This window comes from Schistocerca piceifrons, chromosome 6, assembly GCF_021461385.2.
Source record: "Schistocerca piceifrons isolate TAMUIC-IGC-003096 chromosome 6, iqSchPice1.1, whole genome shotgun sequence".
In the NCBI taxonomy this organism is placed as follows: domain Eukaryota; kingdom Metazoa; phylum Arthropoda; class Insecta; order Orthoptera; family Acrididae; genus Schistocerca; species Schistocerca piceifrons.
The window spans coordinates 479,645,746-479,663,479 of record NC_060143.1 but is presented as its reverse complement, the minus strand read 5'-3'; the positions used below and the strand labels follow the sequence as shown (position 1 = coordinate 479,663,479).

The 17,734-nt window shown below is 44.1% G+C and overlaps 1 protein-coding gene across 1 annotated transcript in view; it reads right to left on the bottom strand.

Annotated features, from left to right (window-relative positions):
- LOC124803390 (acetylcholinesterase-like) overlaps positions 1 to 17,734 on the bottom strand; it is a 137,960-nt gene that overhangs the window by 65,201 nt on the left and 55,025 nt on the right. Inside the window, exon 6 of the mRNA XM_047264574.1 lies at positions 5,170 to 5,369. Coding sequence (XP_047120530.1) covers positions 5,170 to 5,369 — 200 coding nt within the window. The remainder of the gene's footprint in view (positions 1 to 5,169; positions 5,370 to 17,734) is intronic.

Here is a 17,734-nt window from a genome sequence, read left to right as displayed (position 1 = left end):
TAGATGGTTCATTCCATTCAGCATATTCCATCTGTCTTTCTACATTCACTAAGTATAGCAATGTCATTAGCGAATTTTATCATTGATATCATTTCACGTTGAATTTTAATTGCATCCATGAACTCTTATTTTATTTCCTTAATTGGTTCTTCGGGGTATAGACTGTAGGAGCGAAAGACTACATCCTTGTCTTACACCCTTTTTAATTCGAGCAAGCACTTCGTACTTGGTCTTCCACTCGTATTATTCCCTCTTGGCTCTTGTACATATTGTATATTACTCACTTCCCCTATATCTTTCCCCTATTTTTCTCAAAATTTCTAACATTTTGCACCGTTTTACACTGTATAATGCTTTTTCCAGGTCAAGAAATTCTATAAATGTGTCTTGACTTTTCTTTGGTCCTTGTTCCATTATCAACTGCAATGTCAGAATTGCGTCTCTGCTGCTTTTACCTTTCCTAAAGCTAAACTGAGCGACATCCAACACGTCCTCAATTCTCTTTTCCATTCTTTTGTATACTATTCTTGTCAACAGCTTGGATGCATTTGCTACTAAACTGAATGTACAATAATTCTCGCACTTTTCGGCTCTTGCAATCGTCAGAATTGGGTGGATGATGTTTTTTGCGAAAGTCTGATGCTATATCGCCATTCTCATACATTCCACACTCCAACGTGTAAAGTCGTTTAACTGGAATAAATATCGGCATTAAAAACTGATCTGCATTGTCAGCACTAAATTACAATTCACAATTAAGTTCCTGCCAGAAGGTTCATCGAACCACCTTCAAACTATTTCACTTCCGTTGCACTCTCGAAAAGCGCGGGGGAAAAATGAACTCTTAAATCTTTCCGTGAGAGCAGAGGTTTCTCTCCCTATGTATGTCGGCACCAACAAAATACTTTCTCATTCGAAGCAGAAGGTTGATGATGGACATTTCGTGAAAAGACCTCTCCGAAACGAAAACCACCTGTGTTTTGATGATTGCCACTTCCACTTCTTTTCCTGTCTCTGGCAGTCTCGCCCATATTTTTGGTGTATCCTAAAAATAAACATCATTTAAACTGTAAATGATATAAATTTGTTTATTTGGTGGTCCACACAAAAGAACTGCGAAAAATGGGAAAGGAATAAAAAGAACTAGGCCGCGTGGAGTGGCCGCGCGGTTTGAGGCGGCATGTCACGGACTGCGCGGATCCTACCACCGGAGATTCGATTCCTCCTTCGGGCCTGAGTGTGTGAGTTGTTCTTAGCATAAGTTAGTATAAGCAGTTTGTAAGTCTACGGACCGACGATGGTTCAAATGGCTCTAAGCACTATGTGATTTAACATCTGAGGTCATCAGTCCCCATTGACTTAGAACTAAGTAAACCTAACTAACCTAAAGACATCACACACATCAATGCCTGAGGCAGGATTCGATCCCGCGACCGTAGAAGCCGCGTGGTTCCGGACTGAAGCGCCTAGAACCACTCGGTCACAGCGGCCGTCAGGGACCGATGACCTCAGCAGTTTGGTCCCTTAGGAATTCACACACATTTGAACATTTGAACCGAGAACTAAATTCCAAAAAATGTACTAAGCCTAATTTAAAGTAAATGAAACGACACGATTTCACAGACTTTACTGGTCTCATAGAGGTATGATTGTATGTATATAGCTTGAAGCGGTGAGTGAAAATTTGCACCAAGGCGGGGAATCGAACCCATGTCCCCCCTCCTTTCAGGCAGAGCGTTAGCCACTAAGTCACCTTTGAACAGCGGTTCAGAAAACAGCACAGATTAACAAGGCACGCCTCCCTCCCCGATCCAAATTCTTACTCCTGCCAAGGTGCACTTTAAATTCCCCTTTACACAGGAACAGAATATCCAAGGCTTTCCATGTTCTGGAATAGCACCTCAGCATCGAACGTAAAGGGGGATCCAATTTGAAACCCAGGTGCAGGTACTTATAGAAATGAAGCGACAGAAGTTCAGAGCCTTTTTGGTCTCATATCGATATGATTTGTATCTATATAGACTGAAGCGGTGAGTGAAAATGTGTACCAAGGCCTCGAATCGAACCATGGTTTCATGCTTACTATGCAGGAGTGTCGGCCACTAAGACAGCTCGACACAGCGGTTCGCACAACTGCACGGATTACCCTGAAGTACCTCCCTCCTCGATACAATCGTCACTGCATCCCCAGTCTACTTTAAATTCCTCTTTGCACAGTATGAGACCAGTAAAGTCTCTGAAATCGTGTCATTTCATTTGTACGAGTACCTGCACCTGGGTTTGCAGGCTGGATCCCCCATTTACGTTTGATGCTGAGGTGCTACAGTACTGGCCATTAGAATTGCTACATCAAGAAGAAATGCAGATGATATGTGGGTATTCATTGGACAAATATATTATACTAGAACTGACATTTCATTACATTTTCACGCAGTTTGGGTGCGTAGATACTGAGAAACCAGTACCCAGAACAACCACCTCTGGCCGTAATAACGACCTTGATACGCTTGGGCATTGAGTCAAACAGAGCTTGGATGGCGTGTACAGGTACAGTTACCCATGCAGCGTCAGCACGATACCACAGTTCATCAAGAGTAGTGACTGGTGTATTGTGACGAGCCAGTTGCTCGACCACCATTGACCAGACGTTTTCAATTGGTGAGAGATCTCGAGAATGTGCTGGCCAGGGCAGCAGTCGAACATTTTCAGTATCCAAAAAGGCCCGTACTGGACCTGCAACATGCGATCGTGCATTATCCTGCTGAAATGTAGGGTTTCGCAGGGATCGAATGAAGGGTAGAGCCACGGGTTGTAACACATCTGAAATGTAACGTCCACTGTTCAAAGTGCCCTCAATGCGAACAAGAGGTGACCGAGACGTGTAACCAATGGCACCCCATACCATCACGACGGCTGATACGACAGTATGGCGATGAATACACGATTACAATGTGCGTTCACCGCGATGTCGCCAAACACGGATGCGACTATCGTGATGCTGTAAACAGAACCTGGATTCATACGAAATAATGACGTTTTGCCATTCGTGCACCCAAGTTCGTCGTTGAGTACACCATCGCAGGCTCTCCTGTCTCTGATGCAGCGTCAAGGGTAACCGGAACTATGGATTCCGAGCTGATAGGCCATGCTGCTGCAAACGTCGTCGAACTGTACGTTCAGATGGTTGTTGTCTTGCAAACGTCCCCATCTGTTGACCCAGGAATCGAAACATGGCTACACAATCCGTTACAGCCATGCGGATAAGATGCCTGTCATCTCGACTGCTGGTGATACGAGGCCGTTGGGATCCAGAACGGCGTTCCGTATTACCCTCCTGAACCCACCGATTCCATATTCTGCTAACAGTCATTGGATCTCGACCAACGCGAGCAGCAATGTCGCGATACGGTAAACCGCAATCGTGACAGGCTACAATCCGACCTTTATCAAAGTCGGAAACGTGATGGTACGCATTTCCCCTCCTTACATGAGGCATCACAACAACGTTTCACCAGGCAACGCCGACCAACTGCTGTTTGTGTATGAGAAATCGGTTGGAAACTTTCTTCATGCCCTCACGTTGTAGGTGTCGCCACCGGCGCCAACCTTGTGTGACTGCACTGAAAAGCTAATCATTTGCATGTTGTTGTTGTGGTCTTCAGTCCTCAGACTGGTTTGATGCAGCTCTCCACGCTACTCTATCCTGTGCAAGCTTCTTCATCTCCCAGTACGTACTGCAGCCTACATCCTTCTGAATCTGCTTAGTGCATTCATCACTTGGTCTCCCTCTACGATTTTTACCCTCCACGCTGCTCTCCAATACTAAATTGGTGATTCCTTGATGCCTCAGAACATGTCCTACCAACTGATCCCTTCTTCTAGTTAAGTTGTGCCACGAACCCCTCTTCTCCCCAGTCCTATTCAGTACCTCCTCATTAGTTATGTGATCTATCCATCTAATCTTTACCATTCTTCTGTAGCACCACATTTCGAAAGCTTCTATCCTCTTCTTGTCCAAATTAGTTATCATCCATGTTTTACTTCCATACATGGCTACGTTCCATACAAATACTTTCAGAAACGACTTCCTGACACTTCAATCTATAGTCGATGTTAACAAATTTCTCTTCTCCAGAAACGATTTCCCTGCCATTGCCAGTCTACATTTTATATCCACTCTACTTCGTCCATTATCAGTTGTTTTGCTCCCCAAATAGCAAAACTCCGTTACTACTTTAAGTATCTCATTTCCTAATCTAATTCCCTCAGCATCACCCGACTTAATTCGACTACATTCCATTATCCACGTTTTGCCTTTGTTGATGTTCGTCTTATATCATTTGAATATCACAGCAATTTCTTCATGTTGCGTAAATTTCTCGTCTGTAGCACGTCATCTTCGTGGTGTAGCAATTTTAATGGACAGTAGTGTATTTCAAAACATGGAGTGCCTCGGCAATTTTGTAAGGGGGAATTTAAAGTAGACTGAGAATTTGGATCGTGTAGGGAGTAGTGCCATGGTAACCCGTGCTGTTGATTGAACCACTGCGCTTATGTGGAGTAGTGGCTAACGTACTTTCCTTGTAAGCAGGAGACCTGGGTTCGATTCCCGACCTTGACACAAACTTTCATTCGCCGCTTCGGTGTATATACATAAACTCATGTTTTAATTTATGGAAGAATGTAGCTGCAAGCCAAGGTAACGCGGTTTGTGAGATGGGCGAAAGCCTGCACTCTCTCCACTGTAAAGATATTTGTAAAGAAAGTACAAATGTAAGGTGTTGGTTAATACAAGGAAAAAAGGACAGAGTGTACCAATGAAGAACCTCTCGGCTGAACATTAACCAGAGTTTGAAAATTCAAAACAAAAGAAGAAACACGCGAAGGCCGGCAACAAATGGAACGCACTTCTGGCGTCGACAGTAGCAATGAATTCATCATTTCAACAGGTTGACGATCTCCTTCACATAGATACCGGCGGCCGAAATTCAGATAAGAAGGGTTAATGGGGAACATTGTAAAAATTACTAACTTCTGGGCCTTTCACGTTTTAATTACTTTGAGTGCTTACACACACACACACACACACACACACACACACACACACACAAACACAAACACAATAAGTACATATTCACGCACACACCATATTTGACAGCGTGTACGTACGCAGAGCTGGCGGTAGGCTATGGTGATGTTGTTGAGCGTCCTGTTGCGCAGACAGGCGACGACAGCGGGGGCGGCGTAGGAGGAGTTGCAGCCGGCAAACGCCGCGACGCGCCGCGCCGCCGCCGACGCCCTGTGCCCCGCCACCAGCGACCACGGCGCATGCGCCGTGCCGCTCACCGTTATCACCTGTTGGAACAGTCCTGGAAGAGACGTCAGAGTTTAGTTCATCTCGGATTCGGGCTACGTCTTCCGTAGTTGAAAGTATATCCAGTATTCTCAAACTAAATACAGTGTTTCGTAGGATATCCCAAAAAGTGTACAGTGTCGGTTTCTTCTGGGTGGCTACCATACGGCGACGCTTACATCACTACCTCGCCTGTCGCGATATGTGGTGCAGGTACTTCTCATGCCACTATCTCCGGATCCCTCCCCCTCCCCCTCTTTTTCTGTTTCACTCACGAATAATGCGTAAAGAATGACTCGGTAGAGCACCGAATGAAATCTAATTACTCTAATTTTCTCCTTGTTATGAATATGGGAGGAAACAATATGTTGCCCGACTCGTCCAGTAACGTACACAATCGAAACTTTAATTTAAAACCTCTCAATGATGAAAAAGGCTCTCTTGTAGCATGAGAAATCTTGTAATGCTGTCGCATCGAGTAACCGCCATGTTGACAGAACGCACCTTTATTGCTTGGATCTTTTCGAACCGTTATGTAACTGCTATTTTATATGACTCCCAAGAAGCTGATAAATACACTACTGGCCATTAAAATTGCTACACTAAGAAGAAATGCATATGATAAACGGATGTTCACTGGACAAATATATTATACAAGAATTGACATGTGATTACATTCTCACGCAATCTGGGTGCATAGATCCTGAGAAATCAGTACCCAGAACAACAACCTCTGGCCGTAATAACGGCCTTGATACGCCTGGGCATTGAGTCAAACAGAGCTTGGATGGCGTGTACATGTACAGTTGCCCATGCAGCTCCAACACGACACCACGGTTCATCAAGGGTAGTGACTGTCGTATTGTGACGAGCCAGTTGCTCGGCCGCATTGTGACGAGCCAGTTGCCCGGCCACCATTGACCAGACGTTTTCAGTTGGTGAGAGAGCTGGAGAATGTGCCCAGTCGAACATTTTGTGTATCCAGAAAGGCCCGTACAGGACCTGCTACATGCGGTCATGTATTATCCTGCAGAATTGTAGGCATTCTCAGGGATCGAATGAAAGGCAGAGCCTCGAGTCGTAACACATCTGAAATGTAACGTCCACTGTTCAAAATGCCGTCAATGTGAACAAGAGGTGACCGAGACGTGTAACCAATGGCGCCCCGTACCATCACGTCGGGTGATACGCCAGTTTGGCGATGACGAATACACACTTCCCATGTGCATACACCGTGATGTCACCAAACACGGATGCGACCATCATGATGCTGCAAACAGAACCTGGATTCATCCGATAAAATGACGTTTTGCCATTCGTGCACCCAGGTTGGTCGTTGAGTACACCATCGCAGACGCTCCTGTCTGTGATGCAGCGTCAAGGGCAACCGCAGACATGGTCTCCGAGATGATAGTCCATGCTGCTGCAAACGTCGTCGAACTGTTCGTTCAGGCTATTGTTGTCTTGCAAACGTCCCCATCTACTGACTTAGGGATCGAGACGTGGCTACACGATCCGTTGCAGCCATGCGGATAAGATGCCTGTCATCTCGACTGCTAGTGATACGAGGCCGTTGGGATCCAGCACGGCGTTCCGTATTACCCTCCTGAACATGTTGTTGTTGTTTGTTGTTGTTGTGGTCCTCAGTCCTGAGACTGGTTTGATGCAGCTCTTCATGTAATCATACAATAAAGCTGCAGTTTCCCCTTGCTTTCAGCCGTTCGCAGTACCACAACAGCAAAGCCGTTTTGGTTAGTATTACAGGGCCAGATCAGTCAGTCATCCTGACTGTTGCTCCTGCAACTACTGAAAAGGCTGCTGCCCCTCTTCAGGAACCATACGTTTGTCTGGCCTCTCAACAGATACCACTCCGTTGTGGTTGCACCTACGGTACGGCTATCTGTATCGTTGAGGCACGCAAGCCTCCCCACCAACGGCAAGGTCCATGGTTCATGGGGGGACCTGAACATACCGATTCCATATTATGCTAACAGTCATTGGATCTAGACCAACGCGAGCAGCAATGTTGCGATACGATAAACCGCAATCGCGATAAGCTACAATCCGACCTTTATCAAAGTCGGAAACGTGATAGTACGCATTTCTCCTCCTTACACGGGGCCTCACAACAACGTTTCACCAGGCAACGCCGGCCAACTGCTGTTTGTGTATGAGAAATCGCTTGGAAACTTTCCTCATGCCAGCACGTTGTAGGTGTCGCCACCGGCGCCAACCTCGTGTGAATGCTCTGAAAAGCTAATCATTTGCATATCACAGCATCTTCTTCCTGTCGGTTAAATTTCGCGTCAGTAGCACGTCATCTTCGTGGTGTAGCACTTTTAAAGGCAAATAGTGTATTTTGAAGTAGTCAAGGACAGCATGCTCCGAAAAATAATGTCATGGCACTGGGCCACAATTGTTCGCGGCTAGTTTGAAGTACATTCTAGACAAATCAACCGAATGATTGCCTATCGAAATCGCCTGACATGAATCCCATCTGACATTTATGGGACATAATCAAAGAGGTCAGAGTGGCCGTGCGGTTAAAGGCGCTGCAGTCTGGAACCGCAAGACCGCTACGGTCGCAGGTTCGAATCCTGTCTCGGGCATGGATGTTTGTGATGTCCTTAGGTTAGTTAGGTTTAACTAGTTCTAAGTTCTAGGGGACTAATGACCTCAGCAGTTGAGTCCCATAGCGCTCAGAGCCATTTGAACCAAAGAGGTCAGATCGTGCCCAAAATCTTGCTCCGGCGACACTCTCACCATTATAGACTGCTTCAGAGCCAACATAGGGTCAACGACTTGTTGAGTCCATGCCACGACGAGTCGCAGCACTATGCAACGCAAAAGGAGGCCAACACGAAGTTACGAGGTATATGATGATAATTGTATCTGATAATAATTGCCACTGCAAGCCACCTGATGGTGTGTAGCAGATAGTATTTCTTACATCACTTATCTCCTTCCCTCCCCCCTCTCCCTTTCCTTTCCTAGCGCATGCATGGTGTGCATGAGAACGACTGCCGGTAAAGCTCCGCATGAGATGTAATTTTCCTAATTTTCTGATGGTGATCATCTTCCGAGACTTATGATAGGTGGTGATTTACTGCTCTCGAAATTTAAATATTAAATCTATCTGTGATGCACATCGCTTCTCTTGTAACGTCTGTCATTGGGTTTGTTCAGCACATCCGTAACAATGTGGCGCGAACTGGACGAAAAACAAATGGCTCCAAGCACTATGGAGCTTAACATCTGAGGTCATCACTCCCCTAGACTTAGAACTACTTTAAACCTACCTAAAGTAAGGACATCACACACATCCATGCTCAAGGCACGATTCGAACCTGCGACTGCAGTAGCAGCGCGGTTCCGGACTGAAGCGCCTAGAACCACTCGGACACAGCGGCCGGCGCGAACTAGTCGGTAGTGTGACGAAACAGCCCGGTCTTCTTTGGATGTCCCCCTTGCCCCTTATTAAACCTACTTGTCGAGGGTCCCACAATGATGAACAGTAGTCAAGCTTTGCAAGCCATTTCTTTCATGGATGAAGTACATTTCCTTAACATTCTCTCAGTGAATACCAACCGGCAACTACTTTTCCTACTACTTGTTTCATCTGGTCATATGACTTTAGGTCGCTCAGGATTATTGTACCTAGGCATTTTACGATTCTTACTGTCTGCAGTGATTTGTCTGTGATAGTGTAAACGAGCAGTATGGGGTCATTCCGTCTACTTATGCGCATTACTGCCAGTGCGTGCGCCTACCGTCGACCTCCTGCATTCTTTCCTGCACTTTTACACTGTCTTCTCGCGTGGCAACGTCTTTATAAACAATAGTGTCGTCCACGAGTAGTTTCGCGGGGCTTCCATTTTTGTCCTCTATATGATTAATATAAATTGCAAATGGTAGTGGACCCGTTGCACTGTCTTGGAGTACTCCCAAAATTACCTTTACCCCTTTCCGCTCGATTTTTTTCGCCCTGTACTGCCTCCATTAGATTTAATAAAATTATGCCACGGGTAACAAAACCGTAAAACAAATTACACACACATTATAACACTGGGCAAGTCATATTTTTCCTTTCATTCCGTGTATTTCGTCAGTTAGACCCTACAGTTCTTCAAGGTGTGGTAGTTTCCGAAGCATTCACCCGGATGGAGTCCTGGTTTTCTGTAATATGTATTGCAGTAGTAATAAATTTCCCTTTACATTCCTGTTACAGCACAGTTCTTTCTGTTATTGTTTTCTTTGGGGTTAATGAAGTGTGGCTGCTACGACAGTCTCTCTGGGTTATCGAAAGTAGATGATCCATCCCTCTTTTTTCCATTTGTATTACGTATGCCTTCAACTTTGAGCCTTTAGAGGTAACACTCTATTTCTTGTGTCTCAAATTAGCTTTCTGGTTGGAAGTAACATCCAGATTTTACGGAATGAAGCCACGTTCAACGGCAGAAAAATCACATCTTATGCCACTTTATTTTAATGATAATTACACCACTCCCTCTTTCGGCTAATGGTACAGTAACATCTTCAGACGTTCAAGAAAGAATAGGCAGTCTCGTCTACAAATTTGTGGCTTTTTACTTATGTAATCTGTGAAGTGTTTCACTCTCTCAGGAGCGTCATCAGACATGTGGGGGAGAAAACAAGTTTCTTCAGTACAAATTTGTGAGCCAAGAATCAGCTACAGTGCTACATTGTCAGTTAAATAAAACAACTGCGAAACCACGACCTGAGTTGTGAAAAGAGCGTAACCAAAGACAAACTCACTGGGTAAAAACACTCGAGTATCCCTGGCAGAAAGTCCCGAAATCACCAGATGACAGATTAGGTGAAAAACTTGAGGCGCCCAGCTTTCATTTTGCCGAACCGCTTCCGAACCTCACTTACATTAAGTCTGACAGTCATAAAACTAGGCTGCTGCGTAAGGGCCCGAAATATCAAGTTCGACTGGTGCTGAATGATAAAACAGTGACCTCTCTCCGCTGATTTGAAGCTCGCTTTTGATAAAGTCCTCACCGAAAAGAGATGTGAAACTTCAACTTAGTGCCAAAGCTAGCAGTATTATACGTAAGGAAATTAATAAACCTTTCCTCTCATTTCAACAGAAAGTCCTTAGAGCGATCCCCATAAAGCTTAATCAGGCACTACTATGGTACTGGCAGACAAAGGGAACACTGAAGTGTTGCTCTATAGGAAGGATTATATTGAAAATATATTAAACTTTTTTTTGCGGAAAATGGCATCCATGCAGTAGGACTCGATCCCATATTGGCGTATGATAAGGTCCTTAAGGCGCAGCTTGACGAGTGGTAATATATAATCCATCCGAATGACCTATATAAATTGAAAGTGATGAACCCTGGAACTCCTGTTCTTCGTGCACAAGTTAAAACTCACAAACCTGCCTTCCTGTCCACGTCATACTAAACGGAATTGGAAACCCAGGGTATCATGCCTCAAAGTTTTTATACGATGCGTTGAAGGTAGAGTTATGTTTACATACTCACTTTCGTTATGCAATAAGAGTTGCTCCAAAATTGTACGTTTCCGGACGGTTGTATTCTTCTTTCACTTGATATAAAAAATCTCTATGCTAATGTTTCCCTTATAGAAACGATCAGCATCGTGCAGCATTCTCTGCTCAATAATCCATCTGTCATCAGTGAGGAATTTGTTGAGATATTCTCCCTTCTGGAGTTACTTGCTTCACATAACTATTTTTCATTTGATAATAATATTTATAAGCAAGCCCATGGGCTAGCTATGAGGATTACTCTCTCAGGCTTTCTTCCCGATGTATTCACAAGAAATCTAAAAAACGGGTATCTCCCCCATGTAACAACTTCGAACTATCTTAACATATCCTTTTTTTGTAGAAGCTATGTCGATTACATGCTGATTGTTTTTAAAGGTCAAGACGAGAATGCAGATACCCTGTTACTTGAATTTAACAGTCTTCAACCTAAACTGCTTTTTACTCATGAAGTCACGAACCAGCAAGGTGTGCTAAATTATCTATATTCATCCCTCCAACTGGTTAATAAGGTATGTTTCGATATTTATAGGAAACTTAGCACTAGTTCTTCAGTGATTCACACTACATCAGTCGACCCAAAGCAATATAAGTTAAGCTTTGTGGGTATGCGATTATTCGAATGTTTGAAGTTCTCCTCACTTGGAATCTATTGAAAAATAAATTAGCAACACAAAGCAGTGAACTTAGAACAATAGAAGGTAAAACAACATAAAATTAATATCAAAACCCTTTAAAAAATTGTCACTGCCTCCAAGCAGTAATCAAATCACACTGAAACACTATTTTAAACAAGCAGTTAAAATCACATTAGCATAAGACTACGTCAGGAAAGGCATAAAATGATGAATGAGCCTTGCAATAATTACACGTCCCTGATGGACCCAAACATTCAAGACTCCACAAAACGATATGGCGGTATGAACATACATTAGTGCATCCGTGTGTTCAGTGATACACAGTGTTTCTGAAACAGACTAAATGTTAAGATTAAGAAATAATACAAAGTAATCCCCGTGGTTTAAATGGTAAACCGAAATATTGATACAATCAGACGTCAACACGAATTACTACAGTCAGAAGGGCACAACAAGTTTCGTAGCGGCGAACTACAAGATAAACTGTGCCCAGAGTTTCGTGATTGAGAAACAACCAGTAAGCTGTCTCAGGTTCATCACACTTGCAACACGGAAGGCAGAAAATGTGTCTCCAACGAATGACGTAAATACAACGATATAACCTTATTACGTCAGCTGAATTCCGTGTCTAACAGCATCGGAAAGGTGGGTCAAGAATCAGGATCTCCAACAACATATTATCGGCTAACGACCACCAAATTTCTTCACTACACAGTTCATCCCAAAATGCGCCAAATGCAGCCGGCGCCGACCGGAACGTTCGTGTTCATGGCGACATTATTCGCCGCCAAGGTTACCTCTCGTATCCACTACCTGTTACTAACTGTCCCTCACTCCGCACTTCCTCTTGGTTCATCACCTCTCTCGCGCGCCACCTCGCGACCGCATCACGAGCGCCGAAAAGATATGATCTTTGGAGGAAATCGATATGACGTAAGCCGGCAGGGCTCATTCTTTTAAAGGAAGATTATCAGTAACTAGAAATCCAAGACTGAAATTAGGAAATACATCCATAGTTCCATAGCTAGGAAGACGACCTTTAAATTGCTAGGGATAAAAATTGATGTAAATCTTACTCGCAGAGATCACGCAGCGGCAGTATGTAAAGCTTCGAAAAAAGCATTAAATAACAAGTACAGTAACTACCAGTTTTAGTCTACCACGGTCCGACATGCAAGCGTACCACAGTCCCTTATTCGCAGCAGTAGTCAGTTTCAGGGTCAGCGCTTGGGTGTATCGACTCGAGATATGGCGAGAGACATACAGTAGCTGAGAGTCGAGGAGTGAGCGGTGTGCCACTTGGAGCGCTCTGAGTCAATCCAGATGAGTTATTATATGTGGTTTTCGAAATATACCCGATGGACAGCAGCATTAGGAACAAAGATGCTTCATACTGGTTTAAAAGAAGGAACTGTCGAAAATGCCCAGAAGAGAACTTGTGTTAGGTCACCGACAAATTCCATTAAAAAAAGTAGGTGGAGAACCGGTAGCGTCAATAGGACATTACTGATAAAAGCCGACGAGATTACGCTTGCTGACTTGACATACGGGAAAGCTTGGAAACCCATTATGCCCACCCCAGTCGGGGCCAGGAGCATCTTTTGACCGGTCACGTTCCTTCTCGCACACATCTTGTACGATTCAGGCTCAGGCAGAGGCATTTGCAACTGTGAAGACGAAATTACTCCAGAACACACATATTTTCACTGCACATCTTTCAATACCATTAGACAGAACATTCGGTCAGTAGTAGGTCAGCATAGGACTATAAAGGGACCCGAATAATGGCATATGATTTACGATCTTGCAAATGTAGTCACAAACAGATTGTTAGTATATCTACATCTACATGGTTACTATTCAATTCACACATAACTGCCTGGCAGAAGGTTCATCGAACCATTTTGATACTACTTCTCTACCATTCCACTCTCGAATGGTGCGTGTGAAAAAGGAACACCTGAATCTTTCCGGTCGAGCTCTGATTTCTCTTATTTTATTATGATGATCATTTCTCACCACGTAGATGGGTGTCAACGAAATGTTTTCGCATTCGGAACAGAAAGTTCGTGATTGACACTACGTAAATAGATCTCGCCGCAAAGAAAACCGACTTTGTTTCAGTGACTGCCACCTCAACTCGCGTATCATATCAGTGACACTCCCACCCCTATTGCGCGATAACACGAAACGGGCTGCCCTTCTTTGCACTTTTTCGATGTCCTCCGTCAATCCTACCTGGTACGGATCCCACACCGCGCAGCTTTTGCCGCATCTTCTAAGTGTTCTGCCAACAAAGCGCAGTCTCTCTTTCGCCTTCCCCACAATATCATCTATGTGGTCTTTCCAGTTTAAGTTGCTCGTAATTGTAATTACTGGGTATTTAGTCGAATTGACAGCCCTTAGATTTGTGTGATTTATAGTATACCCAAAATTTATCTGATTTCTTTTAGTACCACTGTAACCTCGCGGTTTTCTTTGTTTAGTGCCAATTGCCACTTTTCGTATCATACAGATACTCTCTCTAGATCATTTTGCAATTGGGATTGATCGTCTGATGATTTTACTAGACGGTAAATTACAGCATCATCTGCAAACAATCTAGGCGGCTGCTCAGATTATCACCTAAATCATTTATGTAAATCAGAAACAGCAGAGGGCCTATGACACTACCTTGCGGAACACCAGATATCACCTCTGTTCTACTCGATAATTTACCGTCTGTCACTACGAACTGTGACCTCTCTGAGAAGAAATCACGAATCCAGTAACACAACTGAGACGATACTCCATATGCACGCAATTTGATTAATAGCCGCTTGTGAGGAACGGTATCGAAAGCCTTCTGGAAATCTAGGAATATGGAATCGACCTGAGATCCCTTGTCGACAGCACTCATTACTTCATGGGAATAGCTAGCTGCGCTGCACAAGATCGATGTTTTCTGAATCCGTGTTGGTTATGTATCAATAAGTCATTTTCTTCAATGTGATTTATAATGTTCGAGTACAGTATATGCTCCAAAATCCCATGGCAAATTGAGGTCAGTTATATGGGTCTGTTATTCAATGGGTTACTCCTATTTCTTTTCTTGAATATTGGTGTGATCTGTGCTGCTTTCCAGTCTTTAGGAACATACTTTTTGTCAAGTGAGCGGTTGTATATGACTGCTAAGAAAGGCGCTATTGTGTCTGTATACTCTGAAAGGAACCTGATTGGTGTGCCATCTGGACTGGAAGAATGTAAGGAAGTGTGTCTTCCCAGGGAGTCAAGTCTGCAAAGCAAGGATAAACACCCTGCAATGAATGCAAGCGAAGTGGGAGTGCACGGTAGTGAAATATTACGATTGTGAAACTTATTCTTTCACAGTCCGGCGTCCGCATCGTCAGCAACACTTACACTATTCAAACGACCAAGGAAGACGTGCTGTTCCCACATCTGGAGAATGTCAGATTCTGGGAACTGTCCATTTGTGTCATCCGTTAATAACAAACAGTAAGATCCACAGCGCCGTATACGACGGCACTTGGGGTTGATGCCGCGTTCCTTGACTTCAGGAAGGCACTTGACACCGTCCCTCAGCGCCGTTTAGTGTAAAAAATTCGAGATTATCGAGTATCGTTGCACATTTCGACAGGATTCAAGACTACTTTGCAGACAGAACGCAATACGCCGCTCTTGACGGAACAAAATACACACATGTAAAAGTAATTTCCGAAGTACCCCGAGGAAGTGTGATAGGACCGTTACTGTTTACAGTATATAAAAATGATCTAGTAGAAAGTGTCGGCTGTTCGCAGATGATGCATGTGGTTGTCTGTCACAATGTAGTAACGCCAGTAGGTAGTAACTATTTACAGAATGACCTCCAGAGAATTGAATGGTGCAGGCACTGGCAATTGACCCTGAACGTAAATAAATGTAACATATTGTGCATACATAGGAAAAGAAATCCATTGCTTTACAGCTACACTGTTGATGACAAACCGCTGGAAACAGTATGTACCGTAAAATATCTAGGAGTAACTATCCAGAGCGACCTTAAGTGGAATGACCACATAAAACAAATAGTTGGAAACGCAAATGACAGAGTCAGAATAATAGGAAGAATCTTGAGGAAATTTAAATCACCCACTAAATAATTGGCTTATAAACGGCTTGTTCGATCGATTCTTGAGTATCGTTCATCTATCTGGAAACCGTATAGCAGAGTTAGAGAAGATCCAACGAAGAGCGGCGCGTTTCGTCACGCGCTCGTTTAGCCTGCGCGCTAGCGTTACAAAGATGTTCAACAAACACCATTAGCAGGCGTTACAAGAGAGGCGTTATCCATCACCGAGAAATTTCGGGAGAATACTTTCTGGGAAGGGTCGGACAACACACTACTTCCCCCCTCATAAGTATCGCGTAATGACCACGAGGAGAAAATTCGAGAAATTAGAGCCTATACTGAGACTAACTGACAGTCATTCCTCTGACGCACTCTTCGCGAGTGGAACAGGGTTGGAGGGCTCAATTAATTAGTTGTACAAGTACTCTCCGCTACACAGCGTTAGGTGCCTTGCGCAGTGTGATGAAGATGTAGATGTATGAAAGTATCGGCGAAAATTAGTCCTAACCTACAAGACCATATTATGATACACTGCATGTTAAATGTTTGGTCAAGTTCTACTCGCCCCTGTAGCCGCACACGTTAGCACACTGCTTCCGAGAATCGGGAAAACGTGCCGTTCCCGGCTCGAATCCGCCTACGGATTAACGAGCTTGGCCTGTGCAGCAGCTCGACATCCTCGAGGGTGAAGCCTGATATCCATATTCCGATTCTGTTACACTATACGCAAACATTTAGATAAATCTTCACGCATATTCGCCTGATATAACACCCGAGACAGACGGATTGAATACAAAAATTTCATGAAGGAGAGTGGAGGTGGTGCTGGGGGCGGTGGCGGTGGAAGGAGGGGGTGGGGGAAGGTTGTTGGGGTTCAGGGGTGAGAGAATGGCGACAGAAAGGGTATCCGGCCATCCTCTACCACAAACATTGCCATATACGGTGAACATGACGACACCGCTCATACATGGCGTAAAGGTAGTAGAGAGAAGAAAGATATGTTTGGTGAAGTTCAGTGACAATAACGTAAATACAACATGGCGAAGAAGTTGATATAAGAGAAAGCTTTTTCTATGGGGCTTACGGAACTAATTGCTCTTAGCATCGTTTGCATTCGAAAACATAACAAACAATACAGTGTAATCCTTACTACATTGTGCGCTAACACTTTGCTGCGCCGAACACTTTTGTATTCTATATAAAATTCTAATGTAACGTTAAAATTGAGCCTACTGTTGCATAGTGAGTACTAACAACAGCCCTCTAAGTCGAACAAAGGCCGTATAACTTCAGAGACTCAGCCACACCTGCAAGATCCCACAGGCGTGGAAACTGTAACAGAATGTAAGAGAGAGGCTGCGGATGCAGAATCGACGAAAATTCCAAGGACACAACCCGTTGCTGTTGCACTGGAGATTGAACCGGAGTGGCCGTGCGGTTCTAGGCGCTACAGTCTGGAGCCGAGCAACCCCTACGTTCGCAGGTTTGAATCCTGCCTCGGGCATGGATGTGTGTGATGTCCTTAGATTAGTTAGATTTAATTAGTTCTAAGTTCTAAGCGACTGATGACCTCAGACGTTAAGTCGCATAGTGCTCAGAGCCATTTGAACTTAACCATATCTCTTTCAATTTTTTTTATTTTTCCTTTCATCACACTGTCTGCCATTTGAACTTAACCGTATCTCTTTCAAATTTTTATTTTTCCTTTCATCACACTGTCTTTCAGAAATATATCTTCACTTTACTGCATAATTTATATCTTTTAGATTAAGTAGTAAGAGTTATCACGCTTGGATCTGTGAATGGCATGTCCCAGCACTCTAAGAGTGGCTACCTGGTAGCCACACAACCGAACATCTATTCTCGACCATGATTCGCCTCAGTGCAACTTCGTTGACATCATGTGACTTCTACCACTCGCATGAGGCTGGGGCACAAGTGCTACCCCGCGCACCTACATCTGTTGATAATCATCACGTGTGGACGCTGCAATAAAGACACACTGGCAGTAGCGGATCGTAACCACTTCTTACTGGCGTGTTCCAGGAACACGACTGCACAATCTGACTTGTACAGGAAACTGGTTGCGA